This window comes from Crinia signifera, chromosome 12 (genome assembly GCF_055691185.1).
Source record: "Crinia signifera chromosome 12, ASM5569118v1, whole genome shotgun sequence".
NCBI classification, from domain to species: Eukaryota; Metazoa; Chordata; class Amphibia; order Anura; family Myobatrachidae; genus Crinia; species Crinia signifera.
The window spans coordinates 56922627-56949565 of NC_139228.1; the positions used below are offsets into that span (position 1 = coordinate 56922627).

Genomic DNA, 26939 nt, shown 5'->3' on the forward strand with positions numbered 1-26939 from the left:
TTTTAAAGTCTCTGAGTATTTACTGGGGGCAATGGGTCAAAATTATCCTTTTCATGTTATCATTATCTCGTGGAATTGTTAGAAAATAGCTGATGGGAGATTAAAGATTGCTGTAAATATTATTGGTACCATTCAGTGACTTGTGATGGGAAGATGTGTGCAGCAGTTGCCCATAGCAACCAATCAGTGGCTAACATTTAAGTGCACTCTAAAACAATTATAATTATGTCAATGCTAATTGGTTGCCATGGTCAACTTATCCACTGGCTTACTACTTCTCTGCTTCATACATCTCCCCCTAATGGGTCTATTTACTAAGCGTTAGATGGAGGAAGTACCAGCCAATCAGCTTGTAACTCATTTTTCTAACATGACAGTTAAGAGCTGATTGGCTGGTACTTACTGTATCTCTGTAATCTTTATCTCCATCCAGTGATTAGGAAATAAATCTGGAATGTCTATAATTCTTGTCACAACACCTTGCGATAAGCTCTTGTAAAAAAAGCCACACTGCTAAATAGGGATTGTTACATATTATTTATAAGGCACCACAAGTGGTTGGCAGCGCCATACATATAGCACATATTAGAACAATACAGGGTACACAAAACCTAAACATAACAGTGACAAAAGAACTAAAACAAAGCACCAGTATAGGAGCCGTCTGCATGTTACCAGGGGCAAGTGTCAGTGGTAGAGATGAGCACAGGTAACAGCAGCACAATGCTTAGTACACAATACAGCTGGGATGTAGGGAAGCAGAGGAGCAGTCTGCATGTTACCAGGGGCAGGTGTCAGTGGTAGAGATGAGCACAGGTAACAGCAGCACAATGCTTAGTACACAATACAGCTGGGATGTAGGGAAGAGGAGGAGCAGTCTGCATGTTACCAGGGGCAGGTGTCAGTGGTAGAGATGAGCACAGGTAACAGCAGCACAATGCTTAGTACACAATACAGCTGGGATGTAGGGAAGAGGAGGAGCAGTCTGCATGTTACCAGGGGCAGGTGTCAGTGGTAGAGATGAGCACCGGTAACAGCAGCACAATTGTTAGTGCACAATACAGCTGGGATGTAGGGAAGCAGAGGAGCAGTCTGCATGTTACCAGGGGCAGGTGTCAGTGGTAGAGATGAGCACAGGTAACAGCAGCACAATGCTTAGTACACAATACAGCTGGGATGTAGGGAAGCAGAGGAGCAGTCTGCATGTTACCAGGGGCAGGTGTCAGTGGTAGAGATGAGCACAGGTAACAGCAGCACAATGCTTAGTACACAATACAGCTGGGATGTAGGGAAGCAGAGGAGCAGTCTGCATGTTACCAGGGGCAGGTGTCAGTGGTAGAGATAAGCACAGGTAACAGCAGCACAATGCTTAGTACACAATACAGCTGGGATGTAGGGAAGCAGAGGAGCAGTCTGCATGTTACCAGGGGCAGGTGTCAGTGGTAGAGATAAGCACAGGTAACAGCAGCACAATGCTTAGTACACAATACAGCTGGGATGTAGGGAAGAGGAGGAGCAGTCTGCATGTTACCAGGGGCAGGTGTCAGTGGTAGAGATGAGCACAGGTAACAGCAGCACAATTGTTAGTGCACAATACAGCTGGGATGTAGGGAAGAGGAGGAGCAGTCTGCATGTTACCAGGGGCAGGTGTCAGTGGTAGAGATGAGCACAGGTAACAGCAGCACAATGCTTAGTACACAATGCAGCTGGGATGTCGGGAAGCAGAGGAGCAGTCTGCATGTTACCAGGGGCAGGTGTCAGTGGTCAAAATGAATGAACACAAGTGATGAGAGATAAGTAGATGTTAGGTCACGGTGACTAAGGGGACAATTTATTAAGGACAGTGTGGTCTTTAGCTTGTAGGCCACAATGGGTTACCACCATCTGAGAATAGCCGTAGCTCAGGGACCTGAAGTGATGCTGCTCGTTGTTGATCTAGGGGGGCGGCAGGAGGGATCGGAGATTCCTGCTGTGGTTCCTTTAGGTAATACTTACAGGGAAGAGGGCCCTGCTCCAAGGAGCTTACAATCGACTGGTGCACTGGTGATATTATGGTTACCAGATCATCCCGAGAAAGTGGGGGCAGAAAACATAGGTCTACTCTAAACCACTTGTTCTGTCTGCACAAGGACAGCTGTTACCTATAGTGTAGAATGATGCAGATGGAAAATCAAGAAATCTCCTTTCTGAATAAATATATACTGTGATGCCTTACTGTAGGAATTGGGAAAACCTTTTATTCATGGAGGTAATGTAATCTTAAAGGGTCTAGTACAGGCATGTCCAAACTGTGGCCCTCCATCTGTTGTGAAACTACACATCCCAACATCCCAGCATGCCTTGTCATGTGGCAAGGCATGATGGGACCAGTGGCGTAGCTAGGGCGGAGCACAAGCTCCGGGCGCCGATATGTCACCGGGTTCCGGAGCCGTGCACTCTGCCGCCAGCTCCCCCACCCTGTTTGCCCGCTCCCCACTGTGCCCGGCATCAGTACCCCGTACCGCCATGAAAACCAGACGAGCACTCACGCCTGGGGTGCCGGTGCCAGGGATGAGGCGCCATGACGTCACAACATCATTGCACCGCATCCCTGGCACCGGCATCCCTAGCCGGCGCATGCGCAGTGAAATTGCTCACCGGGTTTTTATGGTTTTTTTGACTGCTCCCTGACAGACACCCACCAATTTCCGGTTTACACCACTACCTACATTCATCTCATGGTGTAATGAGGAGTAAATCAACATAAGCATAAGCTGTGTACACACGGAGCAATATGATCGCTGGCAATATATTGCTCAGCAATCATATTGCTCAGTGTTTTCCATTTACATCAGCGACCAGAGATGGTCGCTGATGAAAATGACACATTGCCGGGAGAAGAGGCAGGGGAAGTCGCTGGTCGGAGGATGCTCCTCCGACCATCGGCCATCAGGGGGCTGAAAATGGGAGCGCGTATCCTGCGATCTATCGCCGCTGCTCACTCCAAACGCTGGCAATATAGTCACTCAGCGGCATATTACCAGCGATAAATGACCGTGTGTACGCACCTTTACTCCCAGGGTCAGCGCTGTAGGAGGATGCTCTGCTATCCTAATAGGAGGCACAATGACTGGACATCAATGCTTCTCAGGTAATACTGGCATCTATTCAATAGGATCAGCCGCCCATTCTCTATGCGAGCCAATTTCCAGTGCTGGTATGTGCACTAACGAGTTACTAGAGGGCTCCTGCATCACTAATTGGCTAAAATGATTGTTCTATTACTGGCTAAGCCGGAGGAACGGAATATCCAAACCACTTGTAATTTGGTCACCTGACGCTTGTGTAACCAGAACATTCATATGCACATGTAATAACAAACAGCTGAGCTTGTGTGGCAGCCTGCATGTGTCTGATGTGCAAGGAAGAGCTGCGGATATAATTGCCTGTTGCTCTCTGGTTTATATTGCTGACTAGGCAGATTTATGAAGCCTGGAGAATTGATAAAGCAGAAGGTGATAACCCAGCAGCCAATCAGCTCCTGACATTTTTCAAACCCAGCCTGTACCTTAACAGTTGAGAGCTGATTGGCTGCTGCGTTGTCACCTGCCACTTTATCACTTCTCCTCGCTTAATACATCTGCCCCTATGTCTTCAGGAAATGCAAAGACTGTATACTGACTGGAGCCATAACACTGCTTCCATTGTCCTTATCTACTTATACCAGAGTTCAGGGTCATATGTATTAAGCCTGGCAAAGTGACCGGTGATAACGCCGCAGCCAGTCAGCTCCTAACTGTCAGTTATAAACAGGGCTATTTTTCAGTAGGCTCCAGCAGGAACTGAGGTCCTTATTCTAGTTCACTCTTTCTGACAAAATATTTCTTAGATGGAAAAAACCATGTGCACTGCAGGTGAGGCAGGTGTAAAACCCCACCCAAACCTAATTATCTCTGCACAAGTAACACCTGCCTCACCTGCAGTTCACATGGTTTTGTCCATCTAAGAAATATTTTGTCAGAAAGAGTGAACTAGAATAAGGGCCTCAGTTCCTGCTGGAGCCTACTGAAAACTAGCCCTGGTTATAAAACATGATAGTTAGGAGCTGATTGGCTGGTACGATATCACCGGCCACTTCACCGGGATATTAAATTCTATTCAAGATTGACTGTTGACCATAGCAAATAATCAGATTCTATCTATTATCTTCTAGAAGGGGCTTAATAAATAAGACTTAAGGCCCCCATACACTATGCGATTTTGGGACGATTTCATCCGATTTCGGCACTTTGTGCCGATAATCGGATGAAATCGGCCCAAAATCGTAGGTATGTGACATTTGATCCGATCCGATGCGCGGTCCCGTGCGCATCGGACCGGATCAGGGAGGTCGGACGGTCTGTACATACGATCACGTCCGACCTCCCTGTATGCATATGCCTGCCACCTGACAGGCATATGCATACAGACACCGGGGGAGTAGTGGGGGCGGCCAGCGGCAGCGGTGGTGGGGGAGGCCAGCGGCAGCAGTGGTGGGGGCGGGCAGCGGCGGTGGGGACGGGCGGCGTGTGCGGTGAGCGCAGTGTACTTACACATAGCAGCAGCGGCGGGGACGGGACGCGCAGTGGCGGCTATTATATTTTTAAAATACTTGTCAAATGACCGGCCGCTCTCTGATTGGCCGGAGAGCTCTCAGCCAATCAGAGAGCGGCCGGTCATTTGACAAGTATTTTAAAAATATAATAGCCGCCACTGCGCGTCCCGTCACCGCCGCTGCTGCTATGTGTAAGTACACTGCGCTCACCGCAAACGCCGCCCGTCCCCGCCGCCGCTGCCCGCCCCCACTACCGCCGCTGGCCGCCCCCACCACCGCTGCCCGTCCCCACTACTGCCGCTGCCCGCCCCCACTACTCCTCACCGCCCTGCAGCTCCCCGGGGTTTTTTTTACATGGGATAAATCGCATGCGATTTATCCCATGTAAAAATGGCACATCAAGTGCCAAATTGTATGTGAGCCTCCCGGGGAGCTGCCGGGCGACTCGCAGGTAAATTGGGTCCGACTTGTCCCTAGGACAAGTCGGCCTAATGTATGGGGGCCTTAAGAATCTGATTGGTTGCTATGGGCAACATCTGAACACAAGTAGAACTCCCATCTTAGTAAGTTGACCCCCTACTACCCAGAGAGGCAAACTTCTGTTGGTGTGTGTTTCCCCGGGTTTTTCGACTTTTTTGAACCAACTGCAGGGAGTTTGGTTCAAAAAAGGTCGACGTGAAAACACAATGGCTAGGTCGACATGAGTCTTTCATGTTTTTTGACCCAATTGTTGACATGGTCGATATGGACATTGTCAAAGTGTACCACGTCCACTGGCATAGGCACATTTTGCTCGCCATGCTTTGGGCACTATTCTATTCTGTCTCCACACCCTAGTGGATGGTAGGGCATAAATTACCGCCTGTCGGCTCATAAAAAAACCTCCTGTCTACCTTTTGACTGTTGACATAGCCATTGTTGGCCTAATGCTTGTGTCAACCTTCCAGCCATGTCGACCTTCAGTGGTCAACCCAATGCATGCCCACCTAATATGTGTCAATATACCATCAGGATACCACTGCAGGAAAGTGGTAGACTGGGGCGAGCCAATCTCCATTGGAACGAACACATCAATGGTGACTGTGTACACCACCAAACATCCATTGTTCCGATGTTCCATCGCTCAATCTCCATTCCTAGTTAGTTAGGTGGTATCTGGAGGGATTTGTGTTGTTTAAGGCTATCACCCTCTCTACAGAGAGAACACAGAGTACTCGACCACGTGCCGCGTAACCGCGAGCAGTAAAGCAGAAGTACAGTGAGGTCAGACTTCCCCTCCGGAAGTTGTTTGATGGACAGAAGACGTGTTGATTGCTTGGCTAGAACGCACGATTCTGCAATATACGTCTGTGTGATGTACACAGGGGCCAGCTGATATTCTGTGCTGCGCAGAAACGGTGACGACATAACCGGCTCACGGCATAAAGTGGACACAGCCATATTAGGACATGGGGATGCATTCATGTTTTACTGACATCATCAATGCAGCATTTGTGGAATTCTGGGGCTTGCGCATGAATCCCTAATTTTGCCAGCGAGACAGCTGCGTCCTTGGGCCTCCTCCAGCATTCAATGCCACAGCTGTACAGATATAAAGTGCCAGCCATTCAGCCCCTAACGGTATTTTTTTTCAAACGGCTGTAACATGGCAGTTGGGAGCTGATTGGCGTTAGCACCGTCCACTTATCTCTTCTCCAGGCTATTTAATTCTGTTGAAGATGGGATGTTGCCTGTGGCATAACAATAACTCCACAGACCCCCGCAATGGCTTGGAGGCACTTGGTAAGTTTGGGTACTGGGGGTCTGTGGGGGCTATTGCTGCTCCGCTAACGGGACCACCGTCGTCTTCCCATCTGCGGTCCCGGGGCTCCTCCTGTTGCCATTATATATGCCCCCCACAAAATGGCTGCTCCCTCACAGTAGACAGTTATTGAGGATGGCCTGTCTGCTGTGAGGCAGTGGCCATTTTGTAAGGGACATTTTTCATGGTATCCAGAGAAGCACCAGGACCGCAGATAGGTAGATCTGCTGGTACCACCGGGCCGGCAGTGGAGCAGCAACAGACCTGCCGATGGCAGCGGTCCCGTTAGCTTTGATAGGGGGGGGCTTAATTTACAAATTTTAGTTACGTCACTGGATGTTGCCCATAGCAACCAATTCGATTCTCCTTTATCTTTCTCCGAAGACTTATTGAATAGACTCCCTCATTCTTATAGGAGCGAAAGCCTTTACAGCAATGATGGAGGGCAAGATTTCCTCAATAGAATCCCGAGAAGCACCAAACTGCCATCCTGCCTGTCAGAGACATTACAACATTTCTAGGCCCCATACTGAAATTAAGAACATTTCTCATTTGCTCTGCCTTACTGAAGCTCCGTGCAGTGATCAGTCAGTGGCTGATCTAGTAACCAATAGGAAGCAGCCGACAGCGTTCACCAATCACAGTCTTCCTTTACTATGTCATCAGTCGTGGCCTGATCATGGGGGGGAGCTCTGTCCCCGGTGTCCATGGAAAGCCTAGTGAGCGCCTCTCATAAAGCGCCGGTAACCGCCAGATCCCCTGCGCTGGCGGGCTCTCCTGCGTCTCATTAATTATTGCGGCAGGGTACGGCAACCTTGCCCATGTCCGCTTCAGGGAGAACCTCCTTTTCAAACCCCCACTATCCACGCCAGCCCGAAGCGTTCCGCCCCCCCGACCTGTTCATACCCCCACTATCCACATTGGCATGGAGTTCATTTTATAACGTGTGCCGAGCGTGCTATTACACAAGTGCCAAACTTTCTTTTATTGAAACGTCAGAGAAAAATGTAATACAAACAAGTCATGTACATAGTTCAATATACAAATTGCACAACAATTTGTCAATAATAAGCATTCCCTAATAATAAACTAATGTGTCAGCAGTGGCATAACTATTTATTGCCCCCCCCGCCGGCTATTTTGGGCACCCCCCCAAAAATAAAGCCCGCCCCCACTTAAAAGAAAGGCCGCCTCCAACCCCGATACTTACCCCTCTACTCGCCGCCGTCGCCAGGTCCTGCAAATCTACTTGTCACTTGTTTGTGGTCCTGGCTCTCCTCCTGTCAGGCTTCTGTTAATGAAAATGGACCTCACAAAATGGCCACCCCCTTACCGCAGACACTTTTTTTGAGGATGATAGAGGAGGTGGCGTCCTCCTCTAGCATCCTCAAAAACGGTCTGCTGTTAGGGAGTGGCCATTTTGTGAGTCGCCTCCCCAACCGCGGGGTCTGTGGGGCTATTGTTACACCACTGTGTGTCAGCATAATTTGTTCAAAGAGCTATAGATATTTAAGGATAACAAGAAAAAGAGAAACAGATAAATATAACGATATTCGCTGGTAAACTTGTGATTGGTCTTCTGTCCAATCACAGCCTGGGGGTGGACTTTGCGAGTGTTGGGGGCAGAGCTAAGCTCAATGTCCCAGTATTTTGCAAAAAAAAAACATGTGCCATCAATGAAGGAAAATCATCTGGGATTCTCCCATCTTTGGCAAAACATCGGTCATAAACCATCTATGATTGTGAAGCACCGATGGTCGCTGACCATAGATCTACGTTCCTCAAAGTTGCTATGTTCTGTGTACCAGGCTGGATTTGTTGATACCAGGCATCAGATGGTTAATGTTCAGCAAGCGGTTAATAAGAGGTGCCCATATTACCAACAGATCTGTCACCTACAGGCAGCCATGATCCTGGCTCTGCGTATAATGCCAGTACAGAATGCTCTACAGAGACACTTTTTTTTCATGACACAGCGGACTTACGGATTGCTGGATGCATACTTCAAAATGACGGCTTCTGCAATGTACTTTCACTTTAAACTGTGACCGTTTTTTACTTTATCTTTGAGCTGTGACAGTTTTTAGCCCACAAACTCTCCACCCTACAACCCAGTCCCTATCTGCTCATATCTCCAATCTCTGTCTTCACAGCTCCCTCTCTCCATATCCAGCAAGTTTGAAACAGATCAGTGTCCCTGCAAAAACTGTGTTCACTTTCTGTTATGAAATTTGTAAACACACAGGAGTATTTTGGTCTGTGGCATGACCTCTAGTGGTCAGTGGTGGTACTTTATCTCATAGAGGTGAGGAGTAGTTAGCCTTTTATACAGTATATATCAGTTTAGATAAGGACAATGAGATTCTTCGGAGCAGATTATCTGAGATTCGGTTTATCAAAGCCAACAATCATCAATAGATTTTAGGCACCAACTCTAATAAACAAGCCTGATTTAGCATTCATTTCTATCGCTGTTTTAAGCCCATGCTGTTTAGTAAATCAGTCCCCAGGTATGCAAAGCAGATAGGAGGAGATTTAACAAACTTCTAAAGAGGCTAAATGGAGATAATGAAACCAACCAATCAGATTTTAGCTTTTGATTATCTAGCCAAGCGTATTCTATAACATGAGAGCTTTAACCTGATTGGTCACTATGGGCTGTACATATACTTGTATTAGAGGTTTGATCAATCCCCCCTCAATCAAAGCAAAAGCTGATTACACAAAATATAACTTTCTGGGTGTGTATACTTATGCAATCAGGTATTGTAGCTTTTGTATTTTCTCTTTTTTTTACATCTTGTGATTTTTGTTTATGTATGGAGGACACTTTATCGGTGAAATGTTCCATGTGATTTACTCTAAATTAGGGAAGCCAATCCCGGGGCATTTTTTCAATCCCGGGATTCGGGATTGAAAAATGCTCAATCCCGGGATTCCCGGGATCCCGGGATTGGCTTTCCTAATAAAAAGACTGCCCCACAATCACTTACATTTTGAGGGGTTGCTGGGTGGGGGGACGGGTCGTCAATGACGCTGGGTGCGTACTGGCTGGGTGGGCGGGTGGATGCGCTGGCTGGCTGGGTAGGCACACTGGCTGGGCGGGCGGGTAGGCACACTGGCTGGGCGGGCGGGCGAGCGGGTAGGCACACTGGCTGGGCGCGCTGGCTGACCGGGCGGTGCGGCATCACAATGCCGGGCGCGACCTCTTCCTGCGCAGCGTGACCTCTGATCTCACGCTGAGAGGTCACGCTGCGCAGTGCTGCCGGGAGAAGTTGGGCAGCGTCTGAGCGATGCTCAGATGCTGCCCGGCATTAGACTGTGCGCATGCGCAGTCTAATCCCGAAATCCCGGGATTGGAAACTCCAATCCCGGGATTGAAATCCCGGTGTTTTGGGGGCAAAATCCCGGGATCCCGCCGATCCCGATCCCGGGATTGGCCACCCTACTCTAAATGCAGGCAAGTTTAGTAAGGGTGTATACATTTTTATATCCCCTGTAAATAACATATTTAGGCAGAGATGGCAGATGCAGCCTGTGGGCCTGATTCAGAATTGATTGCAAGAACAAAATATGGTACTCTTTACTTAGCACGGCGGCCATCGCGGGCATCGCATGCACTAAAAAAACGGGTGCGATGCGACAGACGCGATGCCCGCGATTTCCCATAGGGAACAATGTTAAATGTCTCAATTGACCCGATTTTCCTGTTCAATGCCTCAATGGACCCGATTTTTCCATAGGAAACAATGTTAAATGGCCCACAGAGGCCAAATAGGCACCCTGAAGTGTGAAATGGCCCCCACAATTGTTAACGCCACCCCACGATCAACGTGAACCCGAAGCGTGGCGAGCGCAGCGGCGGTACGCGTCCTCCGACCTTTTCATACCCCCACTATCCACGTCGGCGTGGAGTTGAGAATAGCGAGCCACCGAGCCCGAAGCGTGGCGAGCGGACGCGGATACCTTCACAGGTAAACGCGTCCCTTCGCGGGCTTCACAGGTATCCGCGTCCCCTCGCGGGGCTCGCTGCGCTTGCCGCGCTTCGGGCTCGGTGGCTCGTTGCGCTCGCCACACTATCCTATTCTCAACTCCACGCCGACGTGGATAGTGGAGGTATGAAAAGGTCGGAGGACGCGTACCGCCGCCGCACACCACGCTTCGGGTTCACGTTGATCGTGGGGTGGCGTTAACAATTGTGGGGGCCATTTCACACTTCAGGGTGCCTATTTGGCCTCTGTGGCCCATTTAACATTGTTTCCTATGGAAAAATCGGGACCATTGAGGCATTGAACAGTAAAAACGGGTCAATTGAGACATTTAACATTGTTCCCTATGGGAAATCGCGGGCATCGCGTCGGTCGCATCGCACCCGTTTTTTAGTGCATGCGATGCCCGCAATTTTTTTTACCCGCGATGACCACGATCAAAATCGTGGGCGCCGTGATAAGTAAAGAGTACCCAAAATATTTCTCAAATGGACAAACCCATGCTGCGCTGCAGGTGAGGCAGATGTAACATGAGCAGAGAGAGTTACATTTGGCTGGGGTGTATTCAAACTGAAATCTAAATTGCAGTGTAAGAATAAAGCAGACAGTATTTACCCTGCACAGTAACAATGTAACCGACCCAAATTTAATTCTCTTTGCACATGTTGCATCTGCCCCCCTGCAGTGCAGCATGTTTTTTTTTTTTTTTTTTTTTACCATTTGAGAAAGATTTTGCATTTGCAATCAACTCTGAATCAGGCTCTGTATTCTTTTGTATTGCCAGGAATTTCACAGATGGCCTAGAGTGCCCTCTTCAGGGTAATGTGACTGTCCACAACTTCTGAATAATTCTATTAACATATCAAATGGTGCTCCCTCTGGAGGTTGTCTGTGTCAATACACCCAGCAATACAAACCAATCCAAATCATTATCTAGCATTTTCATAGGGACAGAGGGCAGGATGTATTAATATACATCGCCGCCCGGCTGCCCCCCCCCCCGCGATACCTATAATGTGGTGTGCGGGGGTCTCCATCACCCCTCATGCCGGGACAGCTTGGCGGAGGCGGCGAAAAGAAGCCCATAGGCTTCTATAGGGTATCGCCATCCAAAAGTCGCGATACCCTGCCCTGCGGTATCGTGGAGGCGGGGTTTTAGTACATATGAAAATGCGGTAAACCAGGGGTTTTACCGCATTTTCGGCTTAATACATCCTTCCCTTTGGGTGCCGATTAGGGTGGCCAATCCCGGGATCGGGATCGGCGGGATCCCGGGATTTATTTGGCCCCTAAAACACCGGGATTTCAATCCCGGGATTGGAGTTTCCAATCCCGGGATTTCGGGATTAGACTGCGCATGCGCAGTCTAATGCCGGCCAGCGTCTGAGCATGTGCTCAGACGCTGTCCGGCTTCTCCCTTCCCCGGCAGTACATCCCTGCGCAGCGTGACGAGTACAGAGGTCACGCTGCGCAGGCCAAGCAGCTGCACAGAGCCAGTGTGGCTCTGTGCAGCATGCGTTTGCCCCTGCCCACCAACCCGGCTGGCTCCCCAGAAGCCCACCCCCGGCTCGCTGCCCGCCCCGCTAGCCGCTTCCCGCCCATCCACCCACCCTCCAGGCCGGCTCCCCGCCCATCCGGCCGGCTCCCCTGACGCCCGCCAACCCACCCGGCTGCCTGGCTCCACAGACACCCGGCCGGCTGGCCGGCTGCCCACCCACACACCCGGCCGCACCGCACCCCTGCCCACATGTAAGTAAATATGCGGGCGGCCGGGGTGCGTTTTTTAAATTAGGGAAGCCAATCCCGGGATTCCGGGAATCCCGGGATTGGGCATTTTTCAATCCCGAAATCCGGGATTGAAAAAATGCTCCGGGATTGGCTTCCCTAGTGCCGATACCCTGCTATGCGGTCATGCGGCGGCCGGACATTAATACATTTGGAAATGCGGTAAAACCCCCGAAAACTGGATTTACTGCATTTTTAGCTTAATACATCCCGCTGAGAAACCCAAGTCTGCAAACTGCATCATCCAGAGGTGGAACTACCAATGGTGCAGCAGGTGCATTGCACCAGGGCCCCTGAGGATGAAGGAGCCCATTTCTGCCCAGACCAGCAATGAGTAATCACTTTGGATCCTTGAAGACCATTTTGAGCAATGTCAGATGAATGGCCCAGTGCAGAGAGCCCACTGCCTGAGGGACCTTAGGGTGGCAAGGCTGACCTTTCTGCCACCTTAGTATCATCCTGACTGATCACAGCCATAGACTGGCTCTAGTTAATAGGCCGCAGTACATTTTTCCCTTTACTTATGAATTAAAGTCAGCTCACACCAGGAAAGCACAAAGGGCAGGGGCCCCTGTCACAGGCAGAGTAGAGACCACTGTGTTCCTACCACCACCAAGGTACATGCCATCTGTTCTCCACACCATACAGGACATGTTTGTACCACTGCCACCCACCGTGTCTCACTGTAACCCACTACTCCTCATCACCCTCTGCCTCCCCCTTCCTGCCGCAGTCACCCTCTGCCTACCCCTGCCTTTTGTTGTCACTGTCTTTCTCTATATGTCAACCCCTCCATCCATATACGCTGTCACCCTCTCCCTGTCACTCACTGGTTCCCCCTGCCCTTCGTTACACCCCTCCTTTCCACTGTCACCCTCTGCCTCCCCCTGCATTATACTGTCACCCATTCCTCCCCCTGTCACTATGTGCCCTCCCCCCCTCCCGTCAACTTCTACCTTCCACTGCTTTATGCTATCACCTTCTGCCTCTCCCTGTCACCCACTGCCCTTCTTACACCCCTCCTTTCCACTGTCACCCTCTGCCTCCCCCTGCCTTATACTGTCACTCTCTGCCTCCCCCTGTCACTCGGTCCCCGTCCCCCCCCCCCCCCCCCCCCGCTGTCAACCTCTACCTTCCACTGCTTTATGCTATCACCTTCTGCCTCTTCCTGTCACCCACTGGTTCCCTCTGCCCTTCTTACATCCCTCCTTTCCAATGTCACCCTCACCTACTACTGTGTAGCATATTGTGAGCATGTATTGAGGTGGAGGAAAGGCCTCCAAATCATATCTTTGCACCTGGGCTCTCACCCACAAGTTGCAACACAGCCAACCCTTCTCTGTATAATGCTATGGCACAGTGGGGCAAGACCACAATGATGCCATTCCCAAAAAGGTCATCATGCCACCGGACTGTCCACCTTTAGTGGGGAAATCCAAACAGGGTCAGATTTAGGGATGAGGGCATTTCTAGGCACAACAGTAATGGTTGCCCAATGCCTAATTTTATTATTTTATTGATTGCTTATAAACCCTCCTTTCACTATTGCCAATTTATGTTATAGGTGCAGAATGTACGTGGGTCTATGGCCACCGGTTTCAGCAGAACTCAATCCTCAGATGCAGTCACCATCACTGAATGCCCACAACACACCCACCATCACTCCAATCACCATCCAGGAATGCTCTTCTAGATTGCATAATCTCTGTGGCGAGCAACAATCGGGACGCATGCCGCAGGGTATATTGGAGACGTGCAGAGAGGTCTATATACATTCACCCCTGAATTGCCCCAATGGAGTTATATTTTTTTCTTACTAATTTGCTGTGTAAAAAGCTGCACAGTATCTCTGTGCTATACAGAAACTTGCTGGGGTGCATCGCTTGTAACATGGTTTGCCTGTGATATATCTGCTCCCTGTATTCTATGTGAGACCCTTAGGGGCCCATTTATCATTTCATAAATGCAGCTAATATCTGAAATGCAAAATATGCCATATATTGGCTCCTCTTAGAATGGGGGTGGCCTGTCTAACTGTCTTATGTAGGGTACACACGAGAACGACAAGGGCCCAATCCCATCAATCTAGATCCAATCCCGACTGATTGGATGTAGATTGTAGGTAGATTGGGCCCTTTTCTGGCTGTTCTGGTCCAATCCCGATCCGATGCACGGCCCCGCGGGTCGGTCGTTATTCAGATCCTACCTGCAGCAGGTAGGATCTGAATAACGACCATACACCCAGGTGCGGGTCGTGATCGGATTGGAACCCACTCACGGTGCACATCGTCAACGGGTCGTGCGCTCCGCGTGATTGTGAGCGGGTCGGACGACCCGCTCACGATGTGCATCGTGAGCGGGTCGCCCTGGTGTGTACCGGGCATTACCCTATGCCAGTGGTCAGGGAACTCGGTTCTCATTACCCCACGCAGTGCATGTTTTGCAGGTCTCCTCACAGAATCAATGTGTCTGTGAGTAATTAGTACACCTTTGCACCTGCTGGGTTACCAGCAAAACATGCACTGTGTGGGGTAATGAGCACCGAGTTCCCTGACCACTGGCCTATGCATACCTCCCAACATGACCCTTTCCAGGAGGGACAGAATGTTCTGTTTCTGGATTTCCTTCTTAATTTATGATTGCATCACCAATGGTGAAGCGCCTTTCTTATCAATTACCTAGCTCCGCACAGGTGATGGCAATCATACATTCAGGGGGAAGTCCAGGAACATAGCTTTGTGTCCTTCATGGAGAGGGTCATGTTGGAAGGTATAGAAGGTCGACTTTGGTACTTGTGTATTATCACGGCGCCCCCGATTTCCATCGCAGGGCATTGTACAACCACAAAATCGCGTCTGATCGCATGCGATGCGATTATACCCAATTTTTTATTGTACAGGCACCCAGATGCCTGATTCCTATGTTAAATGCCCCCCCCCCCAGACCCGATTTTAGATTGTACACCCACCCTAATGGGTAATGACTATGTTCAAATGCCCCCCATTGTTAACGCCACCCCACTATCAACGCCAACCCGTACTATCCACTATCCACGTCGGCGTGGAGTTGACTTTATATAGTGTGGCGAGCGCAGCGAGCCCGAAGCGTGGCGAGCGGACGCGTAATACTTGTGAAGTAATGTGCGGGGCTCGCCGCGCTTCGGGCTCGGTATAATATATAATCAACTCCATGCCGACGTGGATAGTGGGGGTATGAAAAGGTCGGAGGACGCGTACCGCCGCCCCTCGCGGGCTCACTGCGCTCGCCACGCTTCGGGTTGGCGTTGATAGTGGGGTGGCTTTAACAATGGGGGGGGCATTTAACATTGTCATTACCCATATGCGACACGATATTAAAATTGTACACTCATCCCGGGGAAAGGCTCAAATCGGGTCCATCGCATACCTCAATTAGTGGTATGCGATGCGACGCGACGGGCGCCGTGATAATACACAAGTACCTCGATTTTCAATAGGTCGACATGGGGAAGGTCGACAGTCAAAAGGTTGACATGGTTTTTCCCCATTTTTTGTCTTGAATTTCGACACAATCGACAAGAACACCATATCGTTGCACTGCGTCCCCTCGCCATGCTTCGGGCAGACAATTATATTCTCCCTTCAAGCTCTAGTGGATGGTAGGGGGATGTACAGTACTAAAAGGATGATTGCAGAAAGGGATGATCGGGATGATTGAGTGCAGTTCACCTCCAATGGTAGGGCATAAAATATGACCTGTCAGCACATGTCTACAAAAAAAGAAACACGTGAAACACCCATGTCGATCTTCCCCATGTTGACCTAATGACCCTGTTAACCTAAAGACATGTCGAACTTTTGAGGGTGTCGACATTCTTGTGGTCCTAGTGTCCGTATACCCTGTGTAGGATTCTGCCCAGATACCATTTTATATCCTTAGTAAATGGGCCCCTTAGTGAGAAGCCCCAGAAGATTTGCGAAACAAAAGGAAGAGCCCAGGCAACGCTAACGTCTGGCAGGATTCATATTGATTATAATAAATGGCTTGTTGAGTAGAATGGAATCTGCCCTGAACAAACATGGCGGCTGCGGCCTCCGCATCACATGATTGCAGCTCACGGTTCCGTAGAGCAGTGATTCCGGGTCAGGGAGAGTCCAATATGGCGGCGGGCAGCGGCCGCTGATCTCGCCATGTCCGCTCTCGGCCGGTATGACCGGCACTGCGACTCCATCAACTCAGACTTCGGGGACTCGGTGCGGAGCTGCGGGGCGGAGCAGGAGGAGCTGCACTACATCCCCATCCGTGTCCTGGGACATGGCGCCTACGGGGAGGCCACCCTATACCGCAGAACCGAGGTACCACCGGTGCGCGGGACTGCTGCGCGGGGTGGGAAACCTGCAGGGTTGCGGAACTCTGCAGAGGGTAGGACACCCACACTGAAGCGAGCTCTGCAGGGGGTGGGACGCCTATGGAGGAGGGGTCTGTGCAGGAGGTGGGACGCTTATGGAGGAGGGGTCTATGCAGGGGTGGGACGCCTATGGAGGAAGGGTCTGTGCAGGGGGGTGGGACACCTCTGTAGGAGGGGGGCTCTGGGTTGGTGGGACTCCTATGGAGTACGGGGCTGTGCAGGGGGTGGGATGCCTATGGAGGAGGGGGCTGTGCAGGGGGTGGGACGCCTATGGAAGAGGCGGCTGTGCAGGGGGTGGTAGTGTTCATTCTAGCACCCGCTATCTTTGAAAACCAGTGCAGTTCCTCTTCCCTGCCAGGGGTGTCACTGTCTGCTGTAGTGCTTTTAGCACTGTATGGTCTGTATATCAGCATTGATATGCAAACCAGACCTGTGCTAGAAACACCGGTACTTGTGTACAATCACGGCTCCCACAATGTGCATTGTACAGGGAAAAATCGCATCGCATGCGATCTGATGCAATGTAATTTTTCACAGAAATTATGGACATGAGTTGAAATCATGTAAAATGCACCCCAAATGTCATTTTTCACACTGTACCACCCCCACTATCAACGCCAACCCGAAGCGTGGCGAGCGCAGCGATACGCGTCCTACGACCTTTTCATACCCCCACTATCCACGTCGGCGTGGAGTTGAGAATAGAAAGTGTGGCGAGCGCACGCGGATACCTGTGAAGGTATCCGCGTCCCCTCGCGGGGCTCGGTGGCTCGCTGCGCCCGTGGATAGTGGGGGTATGAAAAGGTCGTAGGACGCGTACCGCTGCGCTCACCATGCTTCGGGTTGGCGTTGATAGTGGAGGTGGTACAGTGTGAAAAATGACATTTGGTGTGCATTTTACATGATTTCAACTCATGTCCATAATTTCTGTGAAAAATGAAATCGCATGCGATCTGATGCGATGCAATTGCATGCGATTTTTACCAAAAATGCATAAAACCACGGTAAAATCGCATCGCATGCCACTACATATGGCATGTGATGGCTTGCGATGGGAGCCGTGAAAGTACACAAGTACCGAAACACCACAGCAGACAGCAACACCCCAGGCAGGAGGGGGCTCTGCGGGGATGAGACACATATAGGTGTGGTAGTGTGATCCCTAAGTGTGCGCAGTACTTGCACTGCGAATGAGCTGGTATGAGAACGCCTGTGGTGCTGGTGTATTACACTGGGACTGAGGAGTTAATCTTTGAGTGTGTTCAGGATTTTGTCTCCAGTTGGTTGAACCAAAACAATTACCATAAATGCTCTCCATGGCGTAAGGTGCCAGGGTGCAGCTCTCCTGTACCGTATGCAGCCAGGTGGCAGGGTGCTGCCATCCTGTACCGTATGCAACCAGACGGCGGGGTGCTGCCCTCCTGCACCATATGCAGCCAGGGGATGGGGTACTGCCCTCCTGTAATGTATGCAGCCAGGTGGTCGGGTGCTGCCCTTCTGTACCTTAAGCAGACAGGGGAGCATTGAATGGACACGTTTCAGTTGGGGGCAAAGGTCTGGCTCCTAAACTTTTAATCTGGCTCCTGGATTGTAGAACATGTTGTGAAGCCCTTGGTTCCATTGTTTCCCCTTCTTATCCTCAGGATGACTCATTGGTGGTATGGAAGGAGGTCGGACTGGCGCGTCTGTCAGAAAAGGAGCGTCGAGATGCGCTGAACGAGATTGTCATCCTGTCCCTCCTGCAGCATGATAACATCATTGCTTATTACAACCACTTCCTGGATAGCAGCACCCTGCTGATTGAACTGGAGTATTGTAATGGTGAGATGGATTCTGTACTGTCTTCTGTCTGCCCTGTATCCTGTGCCCGTCTGACCCTCACCTTCCCATCTCCGCAGGGGGGAATCTGTTCGACAAGATTGTGCGGCAGAAGGATCAGCTGTTTCAAGAAGAGGTGAGCTGTGTTCCCCTGGGGGCAATCCCCAATCACTCCTGGGTCTGGGGTCCTGTTTCTTGTACAGGTATAACCGGTCCATCTTATTTCTGCAGCTGGTGGTCTGGTATCTGTTTCAGATTGTGTCCGCGGTTAGCTGCATCCATCGGGCGGGTATTTTGCACAGGTGAATATATAACATGCAGAGCTCTTGACTGTATACTTGATAGACTTGTGTACACATGGTGCGATGTAGCGTCCGCCTATATTAATTCGATATTGGCGGCCACTGGGACCCGTCAGGGAGGGAGGGACGGGTTTGTGGGGGCCATGTTCCCTCCTTTTGTAATTAGTCTCTCGTCTCTGCACAGGGACATCAAGACATTAAACATCTTCTTAACCAAAGCCAACCTGATTAAGCTGGGAGACTATGGGCTGGCCAAGCAACTGAACTCTGAGTTCTCCATGGCAGAGACGGTAAGCTGACATACATGCGTGGCGTATGTATAGGCGCATGTTATGTATGTGTTCTGTACAGCAGTAACTGTCCATTCCTTGCAGTGTGTGGGCACCCTTTATTACATGTCACCGGAGTTATGCCAAGGGGTAAAGTACAGCTTTAAGTCGGACATCTGGGCAGTGGGATGTGTCCTGTACGAGCTGCTGACTCTGACCAGGACATTCGATGCCACGGTGAGCAGCTGCCGGCTCCCTTCCTTTGCGTATTTCCCTGGTGCTTCAGCCTCTAACCCTCCCTGCTGTCATCCTCCCTTAGAACCCGCTCAATCTGTGTGTGAAGATTGTACAAGGAAACTGGGCCGTGGAGCTGGACAACAGCGTGTACTCCCAGGACTTGATCGATGTGGTGCATGCCTGTCTGCAGCAGGTGAATGTCTACTCCCAGGGGGTGATTGGTGTAGGGTGGGTGTGCCTGCAGTAGGTGAGTGTCTACTCCCAGGGGCTGATTGGTGCAGTGTGGGTGTGCCTGCAGCAAGTGAGTGTCTACTCCCAGGGGATGATTGATGTAGGGTGGGTGTGCCTGCAGCAGGTGAGTGTCCACTCCCTGGAGGTGATTGATGTAGTGTGCCTGCAGCAGGTGTTTGCTTAAGTTGAGTGTGGTTTCATGATTCCTATGGGAGGAGGACAACAAATAAATGTATCTAGGTCTTTTCTAGGACTTCTAGCAAATTGCAGACTCTGTACTGACTTTTGCCCACTGATTTAGGACCCCGACGGGAGACCCACTTCTGATGAGATCCTGGAGAGACCTGTACTCTGCCGGCGGAGGAGGTAACCCAGTATGATGGTGAATGTGGTCCAGCTAGTGGTTATTAGTTATGTAATAATATAAATTGTCTATTAAACACAATACATACCTTTTATTTCCCAGAGAAATGGAAGATCAGGTAGCGCTTCTGAACAGATCTAACAAGAGATCCAGGTGAGAAACATGTGGAGGCTATGTGTTCCTTCCACTGTAGATGGTATATACAGTACTTGGGGTAATCACTTTTCCATGATCTCTCCTGGTCTTGCCCCAGGCCGGGAACTGTTACAGATGGTCCTGTTGCAGTGGTCACATCTCGGAGCAGTGAAGTATACGTATGGGGTGGCGGGAAGTCCACTCCCCAGAAGTTGGATGTGTTCAAGGGTGGTTGCCGTGCGCGGCAGGTCTGTGCAGGAGATGCTCATTTTTCTGTGGTGACGGTGGAGAAGGAGTTGTACACTTGGGTGGTAAGTATCAGGAGATGGGGTAGGAAGAGCTACAAGACGTGGTAGTATCTCATGACCATGTATTATGTGTAGAACATGCAAGGTGGCTCAAAGCTGCTGGGACAATTGGGACACGGAGACCGGGCCTCGTATCGACAACCAAAACATGTGGAGAAGTTACAAGGAAAATCTGTGCAACAAGTCAGCTGTGGTGGAGATTTCACCATGTGTATTACAGGTGCGGGAGGCTGGGTTTGGGGTAAGATAGAGGAGTTAGGGTGCAGGTCATGGCTGGTAGTTGGCAGGAGTAAAGGATTTTGGGGATCGCTGGGTTTGGGTGGAGTTAGGTAGGTGAGGTGTTGAGGTAGGACTATTGGATGACAGATGGGTGTTGCTTGGAGCTAACAAGGCTAGTGGGGGGGGGCAGAGGGGTATTGGGGTAGGGGTGCTACTGGTTGTTGAATAAAATATTTTTGGGATGGAGGATTGGCTGTTTGGGGCAAGAGAGAGGATTTTGGGTGGGGAGGACAACTGAGTTTGATGGAAATAGAGGTCTGGTGCAAGGTGGGTCTCTGAACTGAGGTTTGGGGTAACTGGTGGTGGTGGGAGCGATTAGTTGGGGGGAGGGGTAGCGCTGGTAGATAGGGCTGGGAAGGGGACAGTCATACATATTTCATTATGTAACTTGCACTAGACAGAAGGAAACGGCTGATGCTTCTAATGCGATGTTCGTAAATGAGGCGCACAAACTGAACTCACTTTTCTGCTTTACAGATGAGGGGCAGCTGTACTCTTTTGGCTCTGACTATTACGGATGCCTTGGCGTGGGTCAGAGCTTAGGCTCTGAGGTTCTGGAGCCCATATTAGTGGACTTCTTCCTGCACGAGCCGGTAGAACAGGTCTCTTGTGGCGATAGCCATGCCATGGTGTTAACGCGGAGCAAATGTGTGTACTCGTGGGGATGTGGAGAGTATGGTGAGTGCAGGAGTCAGAATACGGCGTGCGGTGCTGTGACCAGCAGCATGTGACTCATGTCTAATCTCCACAGGACGCTTGGGCCTGGACTCCGAAGATGATGTCTCTCTTCCTCAAAAGGTGACTCTCTGAGAGAATGCCTATTCTGCCTCTAGCAACGCAGCTCTGCTCTACTTCATGCTGTCTCACTCGCACAGGTGGAAGTCCAGCGTGGTCTCTGCATCGTGAGCATAAGTTGCGGCTCGGATGGCAGCTTCCTTCTGACGCAGTCCGGCAAAGTTCTCGCCTGTGGATTGAATGAGCACAACAAGTTGGGTCTAAATCAATGTACAGCCGGGATCATTAACCACGAGGTTAGTTCCTGGCCTGCTCTCTGAGCGCATGTGAGAGGAGTAAGATACCCGATGTGAAGGATTACTGCTTTCTATTTAGCAGGCCTTCCATGAAGTTCCGTACACTACGTCACTGACTCTCGCCAAGCAGCTCTCCTTCTATAAAGTCCGCAGCATCTCCCCGGGAAAGACCCATACTGCAGCCATTGATGGTGAGCCGTTCATAAGAGTTGCCCCCCCCCCCCCCCCCCCTTCTCACCCGTAGAAGACACCTGTACCCTAATTTCAGCTGTTTCTGTTTTAGAGCGCGGACGGCTTTTGACCTTTGGCTCCAACAAGTGTGGCCAGTTAGGAGTAGGGGACTACCGGAAACATCTGGGCATCAATCTCCTGGGAGGACCTCTTGGAGGGAAGCAGGTCATCAGAGTGTCCTGTGGGGATGAGTTCACTATTGCAGCCACAGATGGTGAGTAAACGGGCTGGAACGGGGCACCATAAAATAATAGCTTAGTAACTGATCTGGTCTGTCCATTCTTTAGATAATCACATCTTCGCATGGGGCAATGGTGGAAATGGGCGCTTGGCCATGACCCCAAATGAGCGACCTCAAGGCTCTGACATCTGCACCTCGTGGCCCCGTCCTATTTTTGGGTCATTACACCATGTGCCTGATCTGTCTTGCCGTGGTTGGCATACCATCCTTATAGTGGGTGAGTGTTTTCCTAATGTAGATTGTGGATGAGGAGGACTATCTGCTGTAGCGGTGGCCTGTCTCGGACCTCGGTGACCTCTTACATGCCTGGTAGATCTCCAAGCTCAGGGCTGGCCAAACAGGTCCTCAAGATCTACCAACAGTCCACATTTTCCAGACTACCTAGCTGGTGCACTGGTGCAGTCATTCCTACCCTACACATTGTAGATCCATAGGTGGCCTGGAAAGCATGACCTGTTGGTAGATCTGGAGGATTGGTTTGGCCACCCCTGTCCTAGCTGTTGCACTCTGATACCTCCATAAAAATCCAGAGGGGATCTGGCAAACATGTACTGTAAGAGGTCCTTGAGGAACGAGTTTGGCCACCTCTGCCAGTGTTGTAGACCTCTTACAACAAATCCAATCGGCGATGTCTTCACAGAGAAAGTGCTGAACTCCAAAACGATTCGATCGAACAGCAGCGGCCTCTCCATTGGAACACGTGAGTGCTTAGGGAGAGATTGGCATAACTGGGGGGGAGCCATGTAAGGCTATTACTACCCTGATTAGTCCAGCGGGGAGTGACAGACGCACTCTGGGTCCTAATTCATTATTTTGTTACCTCGCAGTTGCTCAGAGCTGCTCCTCGGGGGGCTCTGCGGGAGGTGAGAGTGGTAGCGTGCAGGAGTCACTATCCTGTGAAACCAGCGAAGGGTTCCGTGGTACCATGGAGGCAGAACCAGAGACCAGCCCGTTTAATGCCACTGAAAATATGGAGAGCAGCTCCTGTCCCAGCTGGCTCCGGCAGGTAGCCGTATTACTCTGTATATACAGGAAAATGATGTTCATCACTGATACAAACAATACATTTAGGGTTTACATAGCTGATGTGTGCCGTCCTAACCATGTGTGTTCTCAGGGAATCGGCAGGAATAATTAGTATATCCATTGTGTTAGTCAATTAAGTGCTGCAGGTAGATCTGGAAACCATGCACTGTTAGGGTTCCATGAGGGACCAGGTTTGTGAAACACTGGCCTATACAGTATGTTACATGTACAGACAGATTGTTCAGCCTGACCTGTCGTACTACCACACCTCATCTCTGCAGGCCCATAGAACCATCTGGGTTAGAGGCTGAAGGCTTTGCTTGGTGTTTTCCTTCAGGAGCTTGAAGAAGCAGAGTTCATCCCGATGCCGGAGACACCGTCACCTGTAAGTATGGAGTCACGGGATGTGTCCACCTCACTACAAGATCTGAGCAAGACCCCGGCGCAGGTGCTGGAGGAGATGTCCGAGCCTCCTGGGAAGAGGGCCTTGCAAGTACAAGTAAGTGGTTATGTGATAGAGGGGGGTGTAAGGTGGTAATGCTCAATACCTGGTAATGCTCACACTCTGCTGTTCCAGGAGCCCCATACCTGTGTGTGCAGCGCTCTGCAGGAAGAGGTGGCGCGGCTGCAGGGAATAGTGCTGACCTGTGTGAGCGAGCAGGAGAATCTGCGCAGGGAAAACGCTCGTCTTACTGTACAGGTGCAAGAGCTTGGGGACAAACTGCAGGCGGTCGTACAGGTACGGGCACAGGATCACGTCATTGGGAGGTTTTATATGCACTGGGGTGGGGCAGGATGTACATGTATCCTAACTACCCCTCCTCAGACTCATACCGGCCATGGTTCTCCTCCCAGCAGGGTCAGACGCTTGCCAAACAAGGAGAAGCCATTCAGCTGCTGCAGAGACAGGTACAACCTCTCCTTCCTTATCCCCTGCCATATGATTGTCGCAGGTCAGGTCTTCAGGATGTTCCTTATGGGAGCACAAACTAAAGACTGAGAATTCTGGTAATGATCCTAAATCAGTCAGTTCTGTCTACATAAATGTAGCCCGTTTATAAGTAATATGCTGTATAATATATTGCCGGAGGGGTAGGGGTTTTGTATGTCCAGGTCAATGACTTTAATGTGCAAGAGTATGGCAATGTTATAAGAGCAACTACAACATATTCTAGTGTTAATTTCACTTTAAAACGTTCACGGGCAGATGTATTAAGTCGTTGCGAGAAATAAAGTTCCAACCTGTCAGCGAACTCATTTTTCAAACGCAGGCTGTAACATGGTAGGTAGTAGCGGATTGGTTATTATTTTATCTCTCCACTTTATACAAGGCCTATTACGGTGTTGTAGAGGTGACCAGCACCAAACAGCAAAAACAAGGAAGAGATGGGAGATCGCACAGATATATCTTTGAATTGAATGTTGGTGGACCCTCTAAGATTCGTTTAATCTGGTTTATATGAGTATCACATAGGAGGGTGTGCTACCACTGGGCATCAAAAAATCAACATGCATGAGCCAGACACTGTTCCCGCTCACTACCCCAACGATTTATGGGTCATATATGCATATATTATATCTAATCTACGGAGTCTAACTGTACATACCCTAATAGACCTATTGCGCTCAGACTCCATATACCTGCAGGCGACCTTGTGAGATATCTAACCCCCATATAATTAAAGATATTAGATTGCAACTACGATTGTGATAACCAGTACACTTACTAGGAATGGGAACTGTTAGGATTACCTGGCATATACTCTATAATCACCAGGGGGCAGAGTACGTGCATCCATCACATATATTTTAAGCATATCACATTATTACATATAACCATGTTGCTTACATATAAATCCGTGTTATGCCGTCCATACACGTCCCGATGCGGGCGGGCGTTCTGTGCTTAATTAGCACGCATCACATCGCATTGCATGCCTTGTGCATGCAATGCGATGAAAATTAAGTACAAAAAGTATGTGCAGCACATACTTTTTGTACTGTGCGATGAGGTGCTGCGGGAGCGCGCACCTCAAAGCACGCATCGCACAGCCCGCATCGGGACGTGTATGGCCACCTTAAGGATTAAGGGGTGTTTCAGTTAGCCGTTACATTGGCTGATTGTCCCAGTAATTGGATAGTGTGTATGTAGGATCGTTGGCAGGGCTTGAAGTGATTTAAAGGGAAAGTACACACTAAAATGTCAGTGTACACGGATGCCGACCAATCTGACGGATCAGCCGCACCTAACCCTTTAATCCCTGCAGAATTGTGAACATATACACATCATACAGTTGCCGACATGTTTAATGTCGACCTTGCAACAGTATCAATATCTTAACTGTCAACAGTGACTGTATGCTAAGGGCTTTAGCTGCGGCTCTCTTAAATAGGGATATGGGCGATGGGTTGACCATAAGATGGTTGACAGTCATTCGGTCGACAAACTGGAAGGTTGACAGAGGTCTAGGTCGACATGGGTTAGGTTGACAGTCGAAAGGTGTACATGGGATTTCTCACTGTTTTTTGAGCCGTCATGTGCCGACAGGCGGTATTTCATGCCCTACCATCCACTAGGGCGTGGTGGGAGAATAAAATAGTGTGTTGAGTGTAGCGGGGCACCCTACCTGAAGCATAGCGAGTGGACGCGGTGCACTTAAAACTGTCCATGTCAACTGTGTTGACATTCGGATAAAAAAAAAAAAACAACAGTGAAAACCCCATGTTGACCTAATGACTGTCGACCCAATGATCCCATTCCCTTAAATAAAACTCTTAGTACATTTCTTAGGTTCAATTAGCCTCTGCACCTACTTTAACTGCAGTTTCCTGAATTCTGCCCTTAACAGACCTTGGCGTTCCCTGAACGTAATCTCTATGACTCGGCCTGTAAGGTGATGCTGCTCTCCCACCTGGTGCTGTCATTAGCTCCATAAAACACAAACTTTCCTCTTTGATACTCTGCAGAATGTGTGTGATACACAGTAGCACTGCCTATGCTGGACTTATGTGTACTTTGTTCCCCTGCAGGTGGCGCTATGCATGAAGAGTCTATCCCCAGCTATTAGCGGCAACGAGACAGCCAGGGAAGATTCTGATGCAGATTCGTGGTGCTTCTTGGGGTCTGACCCCTGTCGCTCTGCCTCGGGAACCCCAATGTGATATATGGACAGCGTGCAGTCCCTGCGCTGGATCGAGAGACTTATCAGTGCCTTATATGAGCACAAAGCTGAACTCTGCATGTGCCCTGTTACAGGGAGGCAGTGGAACCTTGCCGGGGTATATTTTATTACCGGGCTGGACTGGTTTTGCCAAAGATGTACAGGCTCTATGATGATGTGGTCACTGCCGGAGCAGTGGGTAAGAGTGCTCCTTTAGCACCAGACACACTGTAGCGGGCTGCAAGCACTTTGCGGTGTGTATTCAGTATTCAGCGATGCTTCCAGGCCGTTTCTCACAGTACAATGTGAAATAAACACTGTGTGAACTTACTGTGCGAGCCGGTATATGTCAGGATGAGGGGGCCGTTATATACATATATGTGAGGCTGAGCTGACCCTTGTACACACAGGACATGGAAGGTTCTAGGTCTTAGGTTCCAAAACATGGTCCTCAATCAGCCTAACATTCCAGGTTTGAAGTTTATACCATACATGGCCACAGTACTTCAGGAAATTTGCTTTAACCATGGATATCTTTAAAACATGGATTGCTTCACTGCTGTACACATGTAGAGCATAGAGGGGCAGATGTATTAAGCCTTAACAAGAGAAATGCAAGGGTGATAAAGGGCCCCATTTATCAAGTAATTTTAGCAGCTAAATGCCCGAAAAACACCAATTTTGGGGGGTAAACCCGCAAATATTAAATATCACCTTCGATCCCTGCTGCAATCCCCCCCCTGCAGCGCAGCCGGCCGCATACCCCATAGG

At 49.9% G+C, this 26939-nt stretch overlaps 1 protein-coding gene across 6 annotated transcripts; it reads left to right on the forward strand.

The window, feature by feature from the left end:
* The first annotated feature begins 13712 nt into the window (after positions 1–13712).
* On the forward strand, positions 13713–26499 carry NEK9 (NIMA related kinase 9). Of its 6 annotated transcripts, none has more exons than XM_083167488.1 (23): positions 13713–13911; positions 18179–18356; positions 18434–18489; positions 18585–18655; positions 18840–18945; positions 19030–19161; positions 19244–19354; positions 19694–19758; positions 19859–19909; positions 20010–20202; positions 20275–20419; positions 20956–21156; positions 21230–21276; positions 21354–21509; positions 21592–21700; positions 21793–21954; positions 22028–22198; positions 22622–22681; positions 22809–22987; positions 23345–23506; positions 23585–23746; positions 23863–23916; positions 26038–26499. In XM_083167488.1, the coding sequence occupies exons 1-23, from the start codon at positions 13720–13722 to the stop codon at positions 26167–26169; spliced, it is 2895 nt and encodes a 964-aa protein (XP_083023614.1). In that variant the 5' UTR covers positions 13713–13719; the 3' UTR covers positions 26170–26499. The 6 variants fall into 6 exon arrangements, with proteins under 6 accessions (XP_083023614.1, XP_083023617.1, XP_083023612.1 ...); XM_083167491.1 differs by having other exon boundaries at positions 21589–21700; positions 23863–24015; positions 26038–26176; XM_083167486.1 differs by having other exon boundaries at positions 13716–13911; positions 21589–21700.
* The last annotated feature ends 440 nt before the right edge of the window (positions 26500–26939 follow it).

Bases quoted from the DNA above. Each gene is read 5' to 3' on its own strand.
- NEK9 (XM_083167486.1), top strand. From the start codon at position 13,720: ATGTACGTGGGTCTATGGCCACCGGTTTCAGCAGAACTCAATCCTCAG. The intron at 18,357-18,433 runs GTGAGATGGATT...CCATCTCCGCAG, and splicing joins TGAACTGGAGTATTGTAATG to GGGGGAATCTGTTCGACAAG. The intron at 21,701-21,792 runs GTGAGCCGTTCA...TTTCTGTTTTAG, and splicing joins CCATACTGCAGCCATTGATG to AGCGCGGACGGCTTTTGACC.